This window comes from Halichoeres trimaculatus, unplaced genomic scaffold (assembly GCF_033239565.1).
Source record: "Halichoeres trimaculatus isolate MK-OKI-2021-1 unplaced genomic scaffold, fHalTri1.1 fHalTri1_scaffold_7, whole genome shotgun sequence".
In the NCBI taxonomy this organism is placed as follows: domain Eukaryota; kingdom Metazoa; phylum Chordata; class Actinopteri; order Labriformes; family Labridae; genus Halichoeres; species Halichoeres trimaculatus.
Genome location: NW_027437185.1, coordinates 25,205,635 through 25,226,432, shown reverse-complemented (window position 1 = coordinate 25,226,432; position 20,798 = coordinate 25,205,635). Strand labels below are relative to the sequence as shown.

Sequence of the window (20,798 nt, the reverse complement as noted above, 5' to 3'; positions counted from 1 at the left end):
TGAATGCAGGCATGCATTTTGGCAGGTTTTCTGACAGGTAGTGATTTTTACCCAACAGTGCCCCCTGCTGGAGCCCTGATGGCTGAACTAAATCATATTTTGAAAACTACCATTATCACAAAGTGAAGACATGTGGATACACGCAAACAGTAGTGTCATTAAAATGCTGAGACATGTCTAAAACACCAATTTTCATAACACTGTTATGTTGACATTAACTGTAAGTTTTCATTAAATAAAAGTAAAGGCATGAGCAAGTAGAGGGAATATTCAAAGTCCTTGAAGGGATTTTAAACAAGTCATATTTGCTCATTTATACAAAGTGAAAGCGAAATGGAATGATTTTTTTTTTTCATCTTTAATTTCAAAAGTTTACATAAAATAAAATAATGCTTGCCACGAAACTATTTCTAAAAGATAAAAAATGAAACAACACTGCCTAAAAACCCAAGCCACAAACAGTAGGAAAGACAACAGAGGAGGAGTCACGTCACTGTTTTTTTGCAGCACGTGGTTCCAGAAAAAGGCTGCTGTTGTTTGATGAAACAGCTCTGAAGCCTGAGCATGCAATAAAACATTGGAATATACATTATAAGGGAGCTTTGCTAGTGACTCTTTTAAACTAGGACTGTTATTGCTTTAAAAGGGACCTTGCTGTTTCGTATGAACACAATGCCATCACTGACCCACTGACCACTCTCTCCAAAGGAGTCTACAACAAGACAACACATCAGAGCAAACCCCTGGGGTCTATCCCACAGGATGAGCACATTCGCATTGCCATGGAGTTTCTGTCTTTTCTTATCCCTTCTTGTGGCTCTGGAGATACAAATGGTAAAATCTGCACCTGATTTCTCTCGTAAGTATTTAATTATTAGTATTACTATTGTTTTTTTTAAGTTTGAGGAGAAAAGCTGTATGCTGACATATGACATTTTCATTGGTTACAAAAAACGCCTATGCGGGCGATGAGATGTCTCCAGTTTTTTGTCTTATCATCCTGCTTTTCTAGCAGACGTGACACCAGCATAACAGTCATGGTCTTAGACCTTTGACAGATCAGGACCCAGCTTTATTTGAGCTGGAGCTGGGTCTTTGTTTTGTCTCCAGGCAACCGAGTGTGATGAATGGCATCATGATATGTGAATACAAAGCTGAAGGTTGCTTGCCGAAGTCTCTGATGCCTCTATTGTGAGCATCTCATATATGTCTGTATCTGACCTCTGCAGAGTTTTCATTTTTTGTGTTACTGCAGCCTGTGAGGGGCCTCATAATAGTTCATTGTGAGCAAGTGCTTGGTACTGCCTCTCATTTGCCATCAGAAGCATCACACGGGCTCTTTGGTGCACAGCACACTTAAACACACACTCATGGGAAACACACACAGGAGGAAGAGCTTGACTTCAGCATCAATTTTATGTTTTCTTGTGTCACTATATAAAGTAAACAGCCTGTGATTCTGAAAATACCCGTTTAACAACCAGGTTTAAAAAAGACTAATGAATGACTAATGATGATAGACTAATGAATGACTAATAAGAGGGGGATATTGGCCCCTGAGCTCTTGTTTAGCATTGGGATCAATTAGGAAATGTTAATACTGCATCATACTGTTAAAATTTACTGTTTTAAGTTTCTTTAAACATTTTTTTCCTCCTGTCATACATAAAAAAGTGTAATTAGCACCATCTTGTGTTCTATTAGAGTATCTGCACACTATCCTGAAAAACCACACTGCTCATGCTTGTGAGGGAGACATACTCTTCGTTGAGTGCCCTTCCAGGACATCTGTATCCGTCCTGTCAGCTTTCTATGGAAGACGTGTTCCCTATCAGTATCTCTGTCCCTCTGCAAACTCAAACACAACCGTGGAGGAGGATTCAGAATGCTCCTCGCCTGTTGCTATCGAGGTATAAAGCCACAGTAAGTTTGAGTCACTTAATGTCACTTTTTCATGACTCAGGTCATAATAAAGTCTGTTTTGTGTGTAACCCACATGCAGAAAGTGGTATCAGAGTGTCAGGACCGCCGATCCTGTCACATCCCAGTGCTCAGTCCTGTGTTTGGGCAGGACCCCTGTCCACTCACTAGCAAGTACCTTCTAGTTGCCTACAAGTGCAGGCCAGGTAAGCTTCAATCATCTCATCATCTTTTCATTATGTCACTGACATACATGGTTTACCCAAAGTATCATTCACCTTGGGCCCTGTGATGGAAAAAAAAAATCCTGCTTTTCCAGAGCTTTTTACATATCCAGCACCCTTTATTTGTGGGTTAACTCACTTTAACTGCTACTGTGGTCTCAAAACCTTAAAACAAATCATATTTCCAGTAGTTTAGTGATACAGTCAGATGTAGCTGTCATTATCTACCATCAAATCCTTTATCTCTCTTATCAAAGGCATTGAATATTACAATAAAACAATTTTAAAAAGATTATTTTTCAGTCGCTTCTCATTTCTAAAGTATGCAAAAATTAAAATGAATTCTTAACCCAAGTGGGGTTTTTTGCCAAAATGTAGTACATTTTAAAGTATGAAATATTCTAAAATGTTGTTTAATCTCAACCAAAGAATGACACGGCAAGATAAGAGTTCAGGTTATCTCAACCTGACAATGAAATACGTACATGAACAAACATACTTGCTATATCACAAGAACATGCTAACAAAACAGAAAAAACTCTGATCAGGGACTTGAAGGAAAAGTGCACAGCAGTAAGAGAAAGTGTAAAATGTATCAGTTGAAACAATTAACTTTGCATGAAGAAAGCTTCAAACAATTACAAAAACTATTCTATTTAACTGAAATGTGAAATTAATAGGCACAATGTATTCCTTGAAGTAACATTAAGTGGGAGATAGCAATCACTCTTTTTATCTTGACACTTATTTCAGAGCATCATCGCACAAGGCTGGTGTGTGAAAATGAGCGCCTGAGACTGATGTGTAAAAATGAGACTGTCATCGCCATCTACTCAGCCACCTTTGGACACCTGCTGCATGGCAGTCCTTACTGCCCCCAAGAGCCAGGATCCCACACTGACATGGGTCTGAAACAGTAATAGCTGCATACAGTGTGAGACGTGAAAGTTTGTTGGGGACAAGTTAAGCTAAAAAATTGTCTATGGTACAGTTTCTCCAGAATAGTGTTGTATCAAATTTACATGATTTAAATCAGGGCTGTGGTATTGGACCAGAGAAAATGATCACAATGTGAAACTGATGCAGATATTACATTCATGCTCTTTTTCAGAGTGTTTGTCACCTTCTGCTCTGAGGAAAGTGTCACGCAGGTGTCATGGCAGATCCAACTGCTCAGTGCTTGCTGACATCCATACTTTTGGAGACCCCTGCTTCCCTGGCACTAGGAAACACCTGCGAGTATCATTTACTTGTGGTGAGCGACAGACTGGATTTAAGTGCTTGTATGTGGCATGTTTTTCTTCACCATTCAACCATGAAAATCCTTCTTTTTCTTTTCAGTGCCTCGGTATCTTCTGGATGATGTGGGTCGAGGTTCAACAGATCCTTTCATGATCTCAGACTACACACACGGTGAGAGTAACACTGAGTAAACTTATACGTTGTGGTGATGCAGCAGACTTTGACTGGCGTCTGAGCACCGGACACCCCCCTCTCACCTGCAGGTGGATGGTACACTGGCCCCACCTACAGGCCTCAAAACGTGCTCTTAACCAACTCTCTGGAGATCATTGAAAAAATATTGGGTATGTGCACTGATGCCTGTAGACCTGGGGCTGGAATGATACAAGTCTTGACTTTTAGCATGTTTTAGACAAGAAAAGTACACTAATGGTTTACATGAAGCTGAAAGAAAACTTAGAGGAGGTATAGTAAAAGATGTGAAAATTACATGCAGCTACCTATAACTGTGAATTTGCTGTGTCTCACTTCACTTTTGTTGTTGATACTTACTGCAGGTCTCCCAGAACGTGTTGCCCTCTACTTTGTTTCTGGCATCTGTGCTGGTCTGGTTTTCCTCCTATGCCTGTTTGGTGTGCGCTCGACACTGGTGAAGGATGTCAAAGATTTGGTTTCTGAACTGAACGATGAGCTAACTGCAAGACGCAGACAGCGCAAGGAGTACATGGAAGACCTCTTTGACAATGACATCTCAGACACGTCGTCTTTCTGTCGGCTCACACAGTCCTACCGCACAGCGGACATGTTTGGCCCCTCCACGCTGACTGTAGAGATGGTTGAATGTCAGGGGGAACACAATAGAGATCTGCCCAATGGAGACATCTGGCCACACCAGGACTCCAGCCCTTATGCCATTCATAAGATTAAAACCTACAACAACTAAAGATCACATGCATGAATGAAGATAAATCATCAAATTACTTCCTAAACTTTGCTGTCCATGGCCAAGTGACTAACAGTGTGGCAACAGCCATTGGGTATCTTTACATGATAAATAGTACTGGTATGGTACAGTAAAAGTAATCCATTGTAAGATTAGTTCTCTCAACTTCAAGATGAGAATTTATTATTTATAGTGAGCCTTCATAGTTAAGAATATAAGCCATTTTGCATATTGCATATAAACAAGAGTGTGGATGAAAGTTTGGTTTAATGAAAGTCTATGTGTGATCTGAATTTGTACTGTTATTCCATCTGATATTGTGGGGGTAGACGTCAAAAGCAATATACACTTGATGTGCCTATGTAAAGTGCACTGCACAAGTGTTTCAAAATTGCAGTATAAGAAAATGAAGTCTTCCACAAATGGGCTAGAAGGAATAATTACAGACTTTTGATTACAATAATTATTTATTTAATAATTATTAACAAAGGATGAGTTGCATTTTGAATTAATGTTAAATATAAAGACAAAGAATCTGTGCTACTTCATTCAAGTGATTATCTGCCTCTGTATACTTAAAATTAGTGTAAAGTAAGTCATTCTACTTATTAAAAGGGGAATTGTGGTCTGTTGATGGTGATGCCTCTGTTGATTACTTGAAAGGCTACACAGAACTAATACTCTGTTAACCAGAAGAGACATAATACCTGTACAATGCCCACAGCACAGTCTGAGCTTTGAATTGTGCCTCCCGATGTCCTGTAGTAGATACAAGGGAAAACAAACTTTGAGCCTCAGACATTGACAAAACAAGCTTCCGACTAACCAATATTTGTTTAATTAAATTTGGTTTAAAAGGTTACTAATAAGGCATATAACTGTAATATTTCATTTCATTTCAGATTTCATGTTGTGTAAAAATATTCAAAATTACTGGAGTAGCAAGTAGATTAAAAAATAGTATAACTGTACGATTTCAAAAGAAAACTGATACCTACTATGACTGTCTTCAAATGCAGCAAGTCATGCTCAGTTTATGAACTGCAGTTCCTTTAAACTGAGCATGACTTGACTTTTTTAAAGTAAAAACAATGATGACTTTGATCGATGATGTTGCAGATTTTCTCAGATTACAAGGCAGGGATTTCATTGTATTCACGCCTTGGCAGAAGGTGGCGGTATATGCCTCGTACTTTTTGCATACCGCCCTTAAAATGAGGACGAAGAAGCCGGACCAACGAAGCAGGGAGAGAAACCGGAGTGGGTGGGAGAGTCCACATAGCTGCAAAGTATGTACTGGAACATTATTAGCTTTAATCTGCAAGCCATGTAGTCTGAATAGCCCGGTCAGTGCACAGAAGACAAGCTGGATATTTCAAGTCGTGTGACACAAAGGCGCTTTGACGGGGATGTATTGACCCTCGGCTCTTTTTGCGATCCCCATTCGACAGCAACAATAACAACAACATCTGGCTAACAAGCTAACGAGCGGTTAGCATTAGCACCCAGTAAGTGAACAGCTGTCAGCCCGGAAGGCCGCCGAGCCGGGTGGGGATTGAACTTTCTCTGTCCGTGTCTGGACTGAGCCCACACCAAGTGATTAGCCAATGATAAATCTCTGTTTGTTCTTCATCGGTAAGAATGGACTCCTCTTTGGGAATATGCGAAGAGGAGTGCTTGGCAATATCCTTTTTGAGTTCTGTTACAACCTTTTTTTTCCATTTTGCTTTAGCTCGTCGGCTAATGTTAGCCTTACCAAATGTCGACAGTTAGCGTGAGAAAGTCAGTAAACTTTTCGGAATTATTTCACAATAGTGTAACTTAACCATTACAGTAGTTGGGTGGATTTGTGTGGATTTTAGAATTTGAGTTTTTTTAGGACTTTATTTAATTTGAAGCAAAGTGCATTGTTAACTATCACTAATATTGCCATTAATGACTGGCAGATTGATTAAATCCTCTCGGTCTCCGACAGCTACCATGACGTCAGTTATATTTGAGCTATACTTGCTTCTTCTAACAGCCACTGAACTGTTTTCTTTCTTTTCTTTACTGCTTTTAATGAACTTCCATTTACCACATTAATTTATCCCTTACTTTTAATAAGCACGGCTTCTTCTTTAACACTGGTTGTCACCTCTGAATACCTTCCGGCATCACACACGCTCACTGACCACACTAAAGGCTAATGACTTCTGAACATATTGAATAATTTATCAAATAATTGCTTGTGATGTCCAAGCAGATTTTTCACCCATCTTACATAATGATTCCTTGATTGTGATGTTCACACTGTGAGAGGTGAGGAGCTGAGGGCTGGACAGAGGGAGCCCAGACTGCTGTCTCTAATAGAGCGCAGTGGTGAATTTATGTAAGTACCTAACGACTTAACCTGTATGTAGTTTTTTTTAGGTCTAAGGTAAACTTAAAAAAAAAAAAAAATCATTTTCTGCAGCAACTAGCTAGTATGTTGCATAAAGCCAGTGGGTTGGTCTGATTTGTCTGTGCTTGTTGGCAGAAAACTTACTGAACAATGTTTCCTCCTTCATGTAGCATACTGCTGTTTTTATTTATATACATCTAATAAACAGCTACTTCACAGACGGAATATAGCTTTTTAAAATAAACAAACAAAAAACTATTTGAGATAACTTGTAATGAAAAATCTGTTGTGTCAAAGAATGTTTCAATAATGGGGTCATAATAAGGCAGGGTGAGTGCAATTGCACAGTTTTATTGTTGAGATTAAGGTTCAGTTGTGGTATGGTATTACATTATTTGATGCTATTTGTGGGGCTAAATCGTACCACTGAGACTGTTGAAAAATATTACAAATACAAACCAATACTTTTTATTTTCTGGTTTAGTACATCATGTTAGAGAAAGATGCAAGTAATAAGCACAACAGTGTTTCATGTCAGGTGTCTGGCAGCCTGTCTGAACTAAGGAAACTGCTGAATGGATCAGCGACTCTCTTCAGGCTTGTAGAGCTCTAATGGTTTAGTTTAGTATTACATAAGCAGGATTTTAACCCGGGTCTTGGCAGCCTCAGCTTTTTGCGAAAGGGGATGTGACAGACTTGGTGGGTGTGTCGAACCATGTTGTTTGTGTTTGTAGCAGGTTGTAGGAGAAAGCTGCAACCAGCAGCAGCAGCAGGCAACTTTATTTTCATTGACCAGAATTCCTCAGCTTAGTCCTGGAGTGTAATGAGACTCACATGGGCACACAAGCTCCGTCCTCAGCTGACTGTGCTAAAACCACTCACACTAAGCTCTAGTCATGGTGTTAGTTTGTGCTAGGCAGATATAATCAAATTTAGCTGGAAGCATGTCAAAGTGACTCGGTATCAGACAGTATGGTAAATCAAGATTACAGAGAGGCCTGGGACAATATGATACAGCCTCATTGTGCATAGATGTGATACTGTCAGTTTACAGTTTTCAACTGGTTTTGTTTTGGTAAGAATTTTTGTACTAGTGACCATAAGAAATTCCAGTTTTACCTGTTTTGCATTATTACATTTTTCCTGTAATGCATACTTCTGCATTCTTTGCAACTAATGCATTTCCACAGATAAACAATAGTGATAGAAGTGGTAAGACTACTCATGCTCAAAGAGGACACGCAACAGTAGCCTTAATATATCAACTAAAATCTGGCATAGTGAGTTCCACCTCATTAGTCATTTTTTCAGAGCTGCAGATTTGTTGTTTTTTTTTAATAAATGTTTGCAGTTCCCTTCAGAAGGAGGCAATATCAGCCATTGATCATCATGTAGTTTTCAACAATAAAGCTGTTTCTCATTCAGGGAATCTACGAGTCCTGGATAGTTGAGTCATTTTCCTCTGTAACAGATTTCTTGTGCAGTGAAGAGGAAACGTGGGCAGTGCCTGACGTGCCTGTTTGACCCTGGCTGTATTAGTCATCCATTGTTAGATAGTGAAAAATCACCACACCTTTCATTTACCCATGTCACAGTTTTAAAGCTGCCTGCACTGACCATTTAAATACTGTTCCTCTTAATGTGCTGAACTTGCTATTGTTTGATTTTAATGGTTTATCATTGCATGCTTTGAGCTATTGGCCTGAAACAAGACTTCAAGAGACTGCTGCATGTGTGCATGTGCATTCCCATTTTTTTAAATCCCAAATTCACATTTAATCCTGGAGAATGACAATCTAACTCCAATAATATATTTAGCTTTCTCCTGTATTTGATGTAATTACGCACAATGCTGTTCACAGAACACAACTGTTGATTTCAAGTAATTAATTCTGATGAGCAAAGAAGTATAATCTGTGTAAACTCTGAGGATATGATATGACTTTATCACAGAGTTTAAGTGAAGTATGACTCCATGCTCATGTCTCATACAGTTTAGGTGTCTTGGCCACCCCTAATGCTGTCGTGTCTCGTCCAGTGGCTCAGCTCTCCATACCCATCAATGACAGTTTTGAAATTGTAAGAGGTATGTCACTTTTTATGGTTCAAAATAAACCATTTCAGCTGGGCAAAACATGAAAAAATATTTCTGCTGTTTTAACTTTCAAACTGTTCCATGGAAGTGTCACTGTTTACTCAGGATTATATTCTAGGATAGAAAAAAAGGACAGTACAGGAAGCATTTCTTGCACCCGGTAGGCAAATTTAAAAGTCAACAAAGGATATAGGAGCCAATAGAACTAATTTATAACAGCACGGGTTTACTCCCACAACTGATCTTTGAACTGCATGTGTGAACTGCTTTAACTCTTTTCTCTTCTGTTTCAGAGGCTGAAGAGGCTCTTCTTATAAACTTCTCAGTGGACTGTAAGTATTTATTACTTATTCTTAGTCAAAGCAACATTAATGTCTGCTTGTTTTCAAATAGGTATGTGAAAATGTTTTATAGTATTGCGGGTGCAGAAGGCAGCCTAAACAAGGCATTTATTACAACACAGCAACTATCCAATGTGTTACATATTTGGAGCATGTCTTTGGACAGTTCTCTATGTCCTTTATTTAGTAGCAGATGTTGGTCATGAGTTACCAGGGCTCCCTTAAAGAATGCTGGTTTGTCTCGTCATTAAATCACGTTGCTTTGTGTTCTAGACAGCCTGCATTCTAATGTGATTTCCAGGTTTAAGATGTCCAGCATGTCTGAGTTTATGTTTTCCCCTCCTCTCTAAAGCTTGTGTCCGAGTACGAATCAAAGGCGAGAAAGCCCCTGAGCTGCTGCTGGAACTCCAGGATGATGAGCGGACTCAGACTTTCTTGACGCAGCTGAAGAGTGCTCAGCAGCAAGGTAAGACTCTGCTGTCTGTCAGCATTGGAATCAGTGAGATGATGAATTATTTATTCAGTCATTTAACATTTATTCACTGAGGGTGGATTACACTGCTTGCTGATTTCCTGTTTATTCTTGCCACACACACACAGGAGGATTTTTGAAATCCTATCCTCCTCTGTGAAAGCAGCTGGAAAGAAGCAAAGCTTTGGCCATTATGCATTCATTCTTACTACAATCTGATCTTAGCAGAAAACCATCTCATATCTGTTTGGTCTGAAAACAACACAGTTTAATGGCATTGAATACAAAAACTAATGCACAATGAAAATGTCAAACTAGATTAAAAATGTATGTCAGATGATTTGTTTGTTGTTATTGTTTTGAGCCTTAGTTAGGAAATTGCATTTTCCACTTCTTAAATCTATTTCTATTATGCTGTAGGCATCTGTTTTTCCAAAACTAAAACAGAAGGAACAACACTTCTATTTGAACCCTTTTAAAAGGTTCTTAATGTGGAAACTAAAAAAAACATTACGTTCACAAAGTACTTGGAATTTTCCATGCATTGTTTTGCTGTACTCTTGGCAACCTGTCGAATGAGACAACACAGCTCACAACTTTACAAAGGAGGCATATAAAACCTGGAATCTCCAAATTTATAGTGTGAAAGCAATCAACCTGACAAACGTTTAGCTGTGAACAGCAGCGCACATTTGCATATCTGCTTTGCATTATGTCTTGCTCTGAGAGGTGCAGTCAAATGCATTTTTTGTCTACAAGAAAGAAAATGTGATGATCTGAAAAGACACTCCCTTATAAGCCTTGTTTATCATTTGCTTTCTTCTGATTTTGTTGTTTTAATTTGCTCAGTTGAATCTAAACGCAAAAAACCCCAAACGATGGAGCCTCTTGCACCAGCCGCCCTGAGAGGTCCAGTCCCTATCCCACCACAAAGAGTAAATAAGCCTGCTAATTCTGTGACCTCTGGAGTCAATGCACCGAAATCTACCAGTGCACTGCCTCCTAATCTCAATAATGGTATGTCAACATTGGTTAAAAGCCGTACACTATACTACACATGAACATACCATAGTTAGTGTTTGTCTTCTCAGTTTTTTTGATGTTTTACTTAAATCCTCTACTTCTGAACTTCCTGTTTCTGAAACCCAGTTCAATCACTCGCCTCAGACTTGGGCTTTGAAGGGGACTTCAATCACGCTCTCAAAGTGGAGGAAAAGAAGAACCATCAGAATCGCATAGTTGCCTCCAGGGAGCCTCCTCCTGTCCCTCCTCTACCTCCTCGCAAAGCGTCCTACACTCCATCCAGTCCCTTGCCTCCACCACCTGTCCCTAAAGACAGAGCTGCCTCCTTACAGCCCAAAGACAACTCCTTCAGCACCAACACCAAACCAGAGTCAGTAAACCTGTTACCATACCAAGATCTTTCATATGATTACAGTCCTGTGGTCTTATTAGGACAAAAATACAAACTATATTTTTTTTTTCTTTGCAGTAGTTATAGGTCAGGTTTTGACCGCACAGACAGGCCATCATCTTGGTGCGACAGCCCCACTACAAACAGCATGAGACAGGCCATGTTCTCCAGCCAGGCAGGACAAAGAGAATACCTCATCAAACACCGCCTCGGGAAGAAAGAGAATGAATATGTGGACATCCAGAACTTTAAGTAAGGGCTTTTTATTCTGAGTTGTTAAATGTGCTATGTCTATGTAGACATATCACATTTGAGAATATGCTGTGTCATTCATTACGGTACATAAAATGTTCTTTTTTTTTTCACTTTAGGTTTTTCACAGGTACGTGGAATGTAAATGGTCAGTCTCCCGACAGCAGCCTGGAGCCATGGCTCTGCTGTGACACAGAACCTCCTGATCTTTACGCTCTTGGGTCAGTGAGAATTTTATCACACAGTTCAGCTCTGTCCTTGAAGTTGTATGCAGTCACATCTGAAATAAAGTTAACTGTCTTTCTGATTCTAGTTTTCAAGAATTGGACCTAAGCACTGAAGCTTTCTTTTACATGGACTCGTCTAAGGAGCAGCTGTGGGTGGAGGCTGTGGAGAGGAGCTTGCACCCAAAAGCCAGGTACAAGAGGGTGAGTAACAAGAAAAAAAGAGTCACAAAGTAGTGGATGTAATTTGTGTGTAAATGTAGGCATGTGTCATAAACTTATCTTCGATAGCTGTGCATTTATACTTTATTTTCTTACGTCCACAGGTCCGGATCATACGGTTAGTAGGGATGATGCTCGTAGTCTTTGTTAAAAAGACTCTGAAGAATCACCTAAAAGATGTGGCAGCCGAACATGTGGGGACAGGGATCATGGGGAAAATGGTTTGTTCATTAAAATTTAAGAAAAAAAAACATATGATTGTGTAATGTTTGATGTGTTTAGTCAATGATATATAATCTTTTTGCAAGGTTTTTTCAAACTGACTCTTTTCATCATCTGTTTATTTTTCCTCACAGGGAAACAAAGGTGGTGTGGCAGTGAGATTCGTCTTCCACAACACCAGCTTCTGCATCGTAAACTCTCATCTAGCAGCACATGTTGAAGACTTTGAACGGCGCAACCAGGACTACAAAGACATTTGTGCCCGCATGACCTTCCACTTGTTGGACTACCCTCCTCTCAGTATCGTCAAGCATGAGTGAGTTCTTTAGCCAGTACATTGGACAGCCATGTTGTTCAGTGCTACTTATCCTACCCTTCTTGTTAATTGAACTTAATCAATACTGTGGTTAAAATATGCTTGACAAACGTAATATGTAGATGATGTTCCGTTGTGGGAATATTATAACAAAAAACTTGCTGTTCTGTTGATTCAAGTTTTCTTTTTCTTTCTGTATCTTAGCGTTGTCATCTGGCTTGGGGATTTAAACTACCGTTTGTTTATGTACGATGCTGGTGAGGTCAAACAGCTCATATCTAAGAATGAGCTAAAGAAGCTGCAGGAGGTTGATCAGGTAAGAAAGTGTCACCTCCCTTTGAGATCCTTTTTTTTGCGCTGAAGTCGTTCTTGAGTAATCTATTTTGCAAATGGTCCTTTTGGCACTAAGCAGGAAAATTTGGCACTCTGGTGACATTCTTTAGCTGTCCCCTGTTAAGAATAAGCTTGTTAGTATTGTTGTATCCTATTTGGAAAACTCAACCGTGACATAACTGTGATATTTCATGATAAGTAGGGATTGGAAAGTTTCTGAAGAAAAGTTCAATCACACAACTTTTTTATTCTTTATAGTTTTCTTCTTTCTCTTTTACAATATTATTTGCTAATATGTTTCATTTTTCAGCTGAATATTCAAAGGCAAACAAAAAGAGCCTTCACAGACTTTATGGAGGGAGAGATCAGCTTCATTCCCACGTATAAGTACGACCCCAAAACAGATCGCTGGGACTCAAGGTAATCTACATCCTTTTGTTTTTTAAGATTAAATAAAGTCACACCAGGATCTGTATTTTAGTCCAACTGACAGCTTTTCCTCTCATAGTTTTTCTTTCCCTGAATTCTGATTAGCATTCTGTTTGTCAGGAAGCTTTTCCCAGCATTATCATTACACTAATACAGACTCAGCAGAACTGTGTGTGTCTGGTCTCTGACCTCTAACTCTGCCTCTGAAACTGTGACTGTCTTTCTTGCAGTGGGAAGTGCCGTGTCCCGGCCTGGTGTGACAGAATCCTGTGGAGGGGCAATAATGTCAAGCAGCTCAAATACCGGAGTCACATGGAGCTGCAAACGAGTGACCACAAACCTGTCAGCTCTGTGTTTAGTGTCGGGGTAAGATGACATGTCAGATAACAGAAACATGAAACACTGGGCTTAGTTTGAAAATATAGGGTTCCTCTCTTTGCTGTAATAAGCACTTCCTATTAATGAAAATAAGCAAATTTACTCTTTTTTTTTTTTGTTATAGGTTAAAGTGGTAAACGAGGAGCGTCACAAAAAAGTGTTTGAGGAGATTGTTCGGGCGATGGACAGAATGGAGAACGACTTCCTTCCGTCTGTTTCTCTGAGCAGAAGAGAGGTAAACACACAACACATCCTAGTCAGGTTTTTAGTAAATAATCTCGTGCATTAATGTTTCATGAATCCCCCTTTGAACACAGCAGCCTGTGGTAATTTAAACTTTTCAAGTAAAAGCTGAGTGTCCTTTGACTACACACCTCTCTTTCATCACCCAACAGTTTTCATTTGAGAACGTGAAGTTCCGGCAGCTTCAAAGGGAGCGCTTCATGATCACAAACGACGGGCAGGTCCCCTGTCACTTCGCCTTCATCCCCAAACTCAATGACTCGCAGTATTGCAAGCCTTGGCTCCGGGCCGAGCCCAGTGACGGATTCTTGGAACCAAGTAAGTTGTTTGTTTGTTTTTGTTTTTAATAACTTCCTTTTTTTAGGCCTCTCTTGCAGACTATAGTAAGAGCTTTATAGTGCCAACACCTTACAGCCCTGTCTTATCTTGAGTCTATATTTCTTTTAGTTTATACATGACTGTTTCATAATCATTACACATATTAAAATATAAATGTCTCGAAACAAAGAAAATAATTTATGGTTACCCTTTTCTGATTCCCTTTGGTCATATCATCTCATAGCAGTTCTGTGCTCCATCAAATAGATATTGGTGAAGGGTTAACATTTACTTAAATCTTGTTGTTTGCATGGAAATAGTGCTGTTTGTCCTTTTTGTTACTTGTTACACTTCTTTTCCGTTTTAAGAAGGCAGCTTGTAGGAAAAAATAAATTTTTATTCCTCAAAGATATCCGAAAGTCCATAAAGTGAAGCATAGATCTTTGTAATGTGAATACTCTGGCAACATCATTCTTCCTAAACTTTAATTTTTGTTTAACTTTGCATTGCTGTGCTCTGACAGTCTACTTCCTTTGATCTTTCCTAACAGATGAGACCTTAGAAATCTATCTGGAAGCCTATGTAAGTAAGGACTCGGTCACACTGCTGAACTCAGGAGAGGACTCCATAGAGGACATCCTGGTGCTCCATCTGGACCGGGGCAAGGACTACTTCATCACCATCTCTGGCAACTACCTGCCCAGCTGCTTTGGCACCTCACTGGAGACTCTGTGCCGCATGAAGAAGCCCATCAGAGAAATCCCCATCACCAAACTCATTGACCTGGTGAGGGAATCCTACTTAAACGGCCTTTTAAGGGAAATCTGAGCAGTTTTTTACTCTGCAGGCGCATTCCCCCCTAGTTGAGCAAATACTGTGATTGTTAACCATAGATGTTCCTCCACAGAGTAAAGTTTAGCCTACATTTTCCTCCCACTAAGCTGTTCACTGCCTGAGAGCAGAAGGGACGGGTGAGGGCTTGTTCTCTCCCTCTGGGTAAACTCAGTCACATTGGAGCCTATATTTGGAGAGCTTAAAATGTCTCAACCTGTATATTTCTGGCCAAGAAGAGGGGCAAGGGAATGAGGAAGTGGCAAAAACAAAGAAAAAGACCTCCTTATGAAAAGGAAAAACTGACTTGGGTTTAGTCCATATTTGTGCCTCAAATTAGAAGACTTCTGTTCTTCTGTCTGTTTTCCATGTTCCTATTTTTGACTGTCTTTGAAATTTAGAGCTGCTATTGTTTTTTTTTGCTTCTTTATTTCTACTTAAGCTGCTGCATTTTCCTACTGGTGATCAGTGATTCATACTGGAACAATCCATTATCTCTTTACTTTTCTAATCCTGTGTTTCTGAATCCCACTTCTTTCTACTCCTCTTCTGTTTTCTTCCATCCCCTCTCCTTGCCTTGATCATTCATTTCCAACTCTTCACTCTGGTTGTGGGCTGACTTCTTGCTCAGGGAGAGGACAGCTTCATGGAAAAGGTAAAATATTAACATAGATACTGATCAGCTATTCAAACAGACCACTGGATATAAACCTCAGTTAGAAGAATTCTTTGATCAGATCTCCGCTTTATGACACTTTAATGACTTCAGTTCCTCAATTGCTCATGTTGTAAAAGAAAGCAAGTTGAAGATAGCGTCACCTCAGGATGTCCACATACAGCTGTTGTGCCTATGTCCTCTTAAGGTGTGACGACAGCCCTAAAACTTCAAACACTGTGCCCATAGCGATTTGATTATACCAAGCAGCAACCTGTGGTTTAAAAATATGAGGAAATACACATGTACTAAAATCTGCATTTCGTCAAGTGTCCGTGTGAGGCTCACTCTGAAAATACCAGAAGCCACATACACATCAAGCCAAAAAAGCTGTTATCACAGCAGAAATAAACATGTTTTAAACTTGTCCTCTGTGGCAACACTCCATTTCAGAAGCAGAGGGGTGACGTCTCTGAGACTGCGTCCATCTATTTTACAGTTTTTGGATTATAGTTTTTACTAAAATTTGTACAGTTCTGAAGAATTCAGAAACTGGATTACAGTAGAAAACATTTAAACCACAAACATACACAAACTGCCTGTTGTTTTGTTTCTGTTAAAACTCAAACCTTCACTACAACTGCCCCCAACTTTTGGCCTTTATGATTTTTATACTGCAAAAACTACAATCTGTTCAAGATAATTTATCATATTGTTTTCTTTCTTACCCCATAAGTAGTTTTCTTGTTTACTCTTTACAGGCAAATAAGGTATCATTTTTTCCCATTTAAATATCTTGAAATATCATTTTTTCTGGCCTTGTGACAGAAATGTAATGGCGTCAACTTTAAGGAGCTTTTTTAAAGGAACTAAAGGTGGCGCTCTGCTGAAAAATGTCAATGATAAACCTTGGTAAAGATCTGCCTTTACGTTGACCTATGACTTTTGGCAATGGGTTGCCATAATTTCCAGTGAGAAATGAAATGACAGGAGGAATGCAGTCTTAGTAACAGATTGATGAGCTTGAGGGCTCATTTAATGTAAACATCAATCAAGTGTTAAAAATATTACTTGGAATGTTTTACCTTTTTGGTTCAAAATGACTCGATAGACTTGCAAATATGTACATGTAGGTCTGATTGTGAAGAAATGATTATGTGCATACAATGCTAAATGTAAATATATGCTGAACCAACCACCTCAAAGCTCTAGAGCAACACTATGTACAAACAGCAGTTTAATCAAACCTTTCATCTTAAAAAAATAAGTAACAAGATGTACCTCTTTAGATATTAGGCCCCTCATTGAGCATAGCTGCAGTATTGTGTATCCACACTTACCTAAACTCTCTACATTTCAGAAAACTGACACACAACTGTTTGTTCAAAAAAGGCGTTCAAACATGAGAAGCATCCAGCTCAGAAATAATCTGTGGGCTCCAACCAATCACACATTAAACCTCCACTAAGGGCAGGATCAACAAGTCTAACAAACTATAACACCATCACCCTAATTCTCATTTCACAGCAGGTCGCTCTGTCTGCACAGCTCCCTCATTATCATGATTAAAGCTAATGAGACGAGGTATTAAAGTCTGCTCAGCTAAGCTTTGACAGTCCACTGAAGCCAAATGACAAGTTCCATTAATGGTTTCATTTAGCTAATGTTGGCATATCATAACCTGTTAATGATCAGTTTAAATGAATAACTGCGTGAGCGATATTCTTCAGCACGTTTCACAGTGGCTCTTGATAAAGCCTACTCTAAATACTTGAGCATTTATTGGAAACTTTACTACTGTAGTTTTAGTTATTTTTGGAAGTTTTATGAGTCTCAGAGATCCATTTGCTGAGATAAAGTAATATTCAGCCCTTAAATGGTTTTCTTTTAAGTTTCTTAAGCCCCATCTCCAACAGTCCAGATGTCACACACACATACACACACATTCTAGTACTCTCTTTTAATTGTTAAATGCTGTAAGTTTGGAAATCCTGTGTACTGTGTTTGCTCTGATATGTCATTGTAAAACCTGCTGACAGTGTTATCTCTCATCAGGAAAGGTCAAAGGTGAGCTTCCTCATGGCGGATGGTGCAGGCACTGAAGATGTACCTCTAAAGATCCCCAAGGAGGTGTGGATTCTCGTCAACCACCTTTTCATCAAATCCTGTGATCAGGTGAGAAAACTTCAGATGGATGGGCACCCTCTTTATTGTTGAGGAGTGATGACAGAGCTATAAAAGAAAACTAGAGATTTGAAGTAGCCTGTTAATAATAATCTGCATCTGTCTGTTTCCCAGGAGGACTTGTTCCAAACTCCCGGCCTACAAGAGGAGCTGCAGAACATTATTGACTGCCTGGATACCAGCATACCAGACTCTATGGGTATCCTTTTTCTGATTTACTGCTAAAAACCATGTTGAGTTCTGTGGTTACTAAAATCCCACATGGCAGGATCTGGAAAAGGTTGTGTCATAAATAGAAATGATCAGACACACTTGACAGACACAGACTGGATACCATGCTTTCCTTTTAACTTCCCTAACTCTTCATGCAGTGGGTTGTAACCATTCTGTTGCTGAGGCTCTGCTAATCTTCTTGGAAGCTTTGCCGGAGCCAGTGGTTTGTTACGAGCTCTACCAAAGGTGCCTCGACTGCTCTCATGACAGCCGCCTCTGCAAACAGGTACAGCTGTGTTTTTTGAGAGGAAATATGAAGCCTTTGGCTTCTATAGAAGAGTTATTGAAAGGCTGTTTTAGTTGAGGGTTAACTCAGGGTTTCTTTCAAGTACAGCTAATCTATTTCATCCTTTTGATTATCCACAGTTGATCTCCCAGTTGCCCCGGGCTCACCGCAATGTGTTTCGCTACTTAATGGCCTTTCTGAAGGAACTTCTCAAGCACTCGCACAACAACAACCTAACTGCCAGTCTCATAGGTATGATATGGGTATATTTTCTTGTAAAACTTAGTTCTGGTGCACATGGAAAAGCTGTTGTGAGTTTTTCAGTGTTTTTTTCCCCATGGGTCTCAATCTGTCTTAAAGGAGTGTTGTGTGAAATGGTTTGCTGTGCATGTTGTTCTGAAGGTTGTTCTAATTTGTTAAAACTTACTTGAAATTTTGCCTATTTACAATTTGAACGTCTTTTTTGCCATAGTCTTTTCTTTTTAGTCAGTTCCCGATAAGTAAGCCAGAACTTAAGACTTTTGGGGCTATGTCAGATTTCTCCAAGTTTCATTAACCTTCTTGCCCTGTTCTTGTATTTTAGCAACACTCTTTGCCAGCCTCCTCATCCGACCGCCTCCCAACATGGTCGGCAGACAGTCACCACATGACCGACAAAAAGCCATCGACTTCATACTGGGTTTCCTCATGGCAGGAGATGAGGACTGAGGTTTAGAGTTGACTCCCAGCCTGACTTACTGATGGGAAAAACTGACCCGGACCTTTGGAAGGCTGTGTTACATCATCCGCTTGGTATTTCCATCGTCATTTGGAGACCAGTGCAGCTTCCTTTGCACCCTACCTTCTCGAACTCTCATTGTAGATCCAGACTTTCATTTGAGCTATGATGCTTTTACCAAGTGTCATATATTCAGTTGATTCACAGTTAAACTACTAGCTGGACTTGGAAAGCACTTTTGGGAGGTTTGAACTGATGCCTCTGCACTTTCTGATGACCTGAAGGCCTCCTGTCCTCTTCTCACCCTTCATCATGTTCGTGCTCATGCCAAAATAAGCCCTGGACAGAGAGTGGTGTGAATGTGAAAACACTATGTTTCCTGAGGTAACAAGCAGGAGGATCTATTACACTAAAGACAGAAATGTTAAAGAGATAGACTGAATACTAGTTTATTGTTTATTATGGGATAATCAAGAAAATCTATATACTAAGAATGTTTAAGCTTAACATAAGACATGACAATCCTCTATTTTGCAGCATTTTAACTGAGGGGTCAGTGTTAAGATTTGTGGATTCTTTGTTACCATATCCTCTGTGTTTTAACTGTTATTTATATTTTTCATCATCTGAAATGTCTTTACTGCACTCAGCTTTATTTTCAGCACTTCATTGGTTTGGAACTTTTCCACTGGAAATATTCACCACTTTTTTTTTTTTTTTTTGTTATCATCCCATCACACATGAGTCTTGTGTCCTGACAGTTTTCTGTGTTTTCTTGTAACTTCCGTCATGAGCCTTAACATCATGTTTTGCAAGTTTCCTCTTGAGTTACAAAACAAGTTGGTTAACACACTGACTTCCTGGTCCACCAGAACTGTGTGACGAGTCACCCTCTCTCTCTGGTTTCTCAATGTCTTAAATGGTGTAAATAATGACTGTTTCCCTGTTTCATGGATATTTGACTGTCAGTATGGTGGTGAAAATCTTTGATGGTGTCTGCTGTTTGTCATGAAGATGGTACTGTTGATGTCTGTGACTGTTTACTTGTCCTTTTTCTCAATTCTGACACATGTGTAAGCTCATTGTTTGTTGTTTTGGGCCTAGTTAAACTCTTTTAAGTGATGCAGCTTTTTCTGGATTAGCAATCACTCATCAATCTGTAGGACATGTACTACCAATGATTTGTGTCTGAAGTCACTGTTGCATAACAAGGCTGTTGAAATAAGGAAACCAGTTTCCTCTTTTTTTATCCACTGGCGTACCATTAGAACAGCACAAGACATTTCTTTTCCTGCTTCAGTATCACCTGAAATGAAAGGATGTGGAGACAATGTCACTACACTGACAATCACTTACAAAGAAACATGGGCTGAGGTGACTCTATTCTTGTGCAATAGGAATAGTAAATAGTTATTCAGAATTGGGAGAGCCATTTTACAATAGCCATTAATTTTTCATTTTGTCTTTGGAAATACCATCATCATTATGTTGAGTACAAAATCTGTGTAGCTAAAATTTTTTGATTGATTTTCTGTCTCACACTACTGTACCTGCTGGCAGTCTTCTTCAGACTCATTGTACTTAAGTTTTTAGTTCGTCAAAATCTGTTCATGAAGTAACGGTACATTTAAAGGTACGCAAAGAAACACTCACCTGTTGTCATCCTTTGGATTTTATTTCTGATGCTTTTAATTTATTTAATAGAAATAAAACTGTGTATAAACCTGTTTTGCTTTTTAAATCCCTCTCTTTGAGAAATGTTTCCTTGTTCACAACAAAAACAAGAATGAAAGACTGTTTTTTTCTGTCTCACTCTTCAGTTACATATGAAATCATTTCATGCTGATGTCCACCCTATAATTAGACCACTCCATGGCCTGTGAGAGATCTTCCACCTCAGTGCAACATTCTAATTCCCTGTGAATATAAAACCCCATCCA

General features: G+C 39.4%; 2 protein-coding genes across 6 annotated transcripts; both read left to right on the top strand.

The window, feature by feature from the left end:
• Positions 1 to 517: 517 nt before the first annotated feature.
• Positions 518 to 5,125, top strand: LOC141793507 (protein eva-1 homolog C). Of its 2 annotated transcripts, XM_074674269.1 has the most exons (8): positions 518 to 859; positions 1,705 to 1,910; positions 2,003 to 2,126; positions 2,898 to 3,050; positions 3,256 to 3,399; positions 3,486 to 3,557; positions 3,650 to 3,730; positions 3,944 to 5,125. In XM_074674269.1, the coding sequence occupies exons 1-8, from the start codon at positions 763 to 765 to the stop codon at positions 4,327 to 4,329; spliced, it is 1,263 nt and encodes a 420-aa protein (XP_074530370.1). In that variant the 5' UTR covers positions 518 to 762; the 3' UTR covers positions 4,330 to 5,125. The 2 variants fall into 2 exon arrangements, with proteins under 2 accessions (XP_074530370.1, XP_074530371.1); XM_074674270.1 differs by lacking the exon at positions 3,650 to 3,730 and having other exon boundaries at positions 3,944 to 5,120.
• Positions 5,126 to 5,556: 431 nt separating this feature from the next.
• On the top strand, positions 5,557 to 20,585 carry ocrl (OCRL inositol polyphosphate-5-phosphatase). Of its 4 annotated transcripts, none has more exons than XM_074674074.1 (24): positions 5,557 to 6,013; positions 6,622 to 6,700; positions 8,707 to 8,798; positions 9,101 to 9,139; positions 9,501 to 9,614; positions 10,470 to 10,637; positions 10,770 to 11,013; positions 11,116 to 11,286; positions 11,406 to 11,507; positions 11,600 to 11,714; positions 11,837 to 11,953; positions 12,089 to 12,270; positions 12,475 to 12,586; positions 12,914 to 13,023; positions 13,263 to 13,398; positions 13,535 to 13,645; positions 13,806 to 13,971; positions 14,522 to 14,757; positions 15,434 to 15,457; positions 17,513 to 17,632; positions 17,756 to 17,840; positions 18,013 to 18,140; positions 18,281 to 18,392; positions 18,724 to 20,585. In XM_074674074.1, exons 1-24 carry the CDS (start codon positions 5,971 to 5,973, stop codon positions 18,846 to 18,848), a joined length of 2,931 nt encoding a protein of 976 aa, XP_074530175.1. In that variant the 5' UTR covers positions 5,557 to 5,970; the 3' UTR covers positions 18,849 to 20,585. The 4 variants fall into 4 exon arrangements, with proteins under 4 accessions (XP_074530175.1, XP_074530173.1, XP_074530176.1 ...); XM_074674072.1 differs by having other exon boundaries at positions 11,113 to 11,286; XM_074674075.1 differs by lacking the exon at positions 15,434 to 15,457 and having other exon boundaries at positions 11,113 to 11,286.
• Positions 20,586 to 20,798: the final 213 nt, after the last annotated feature.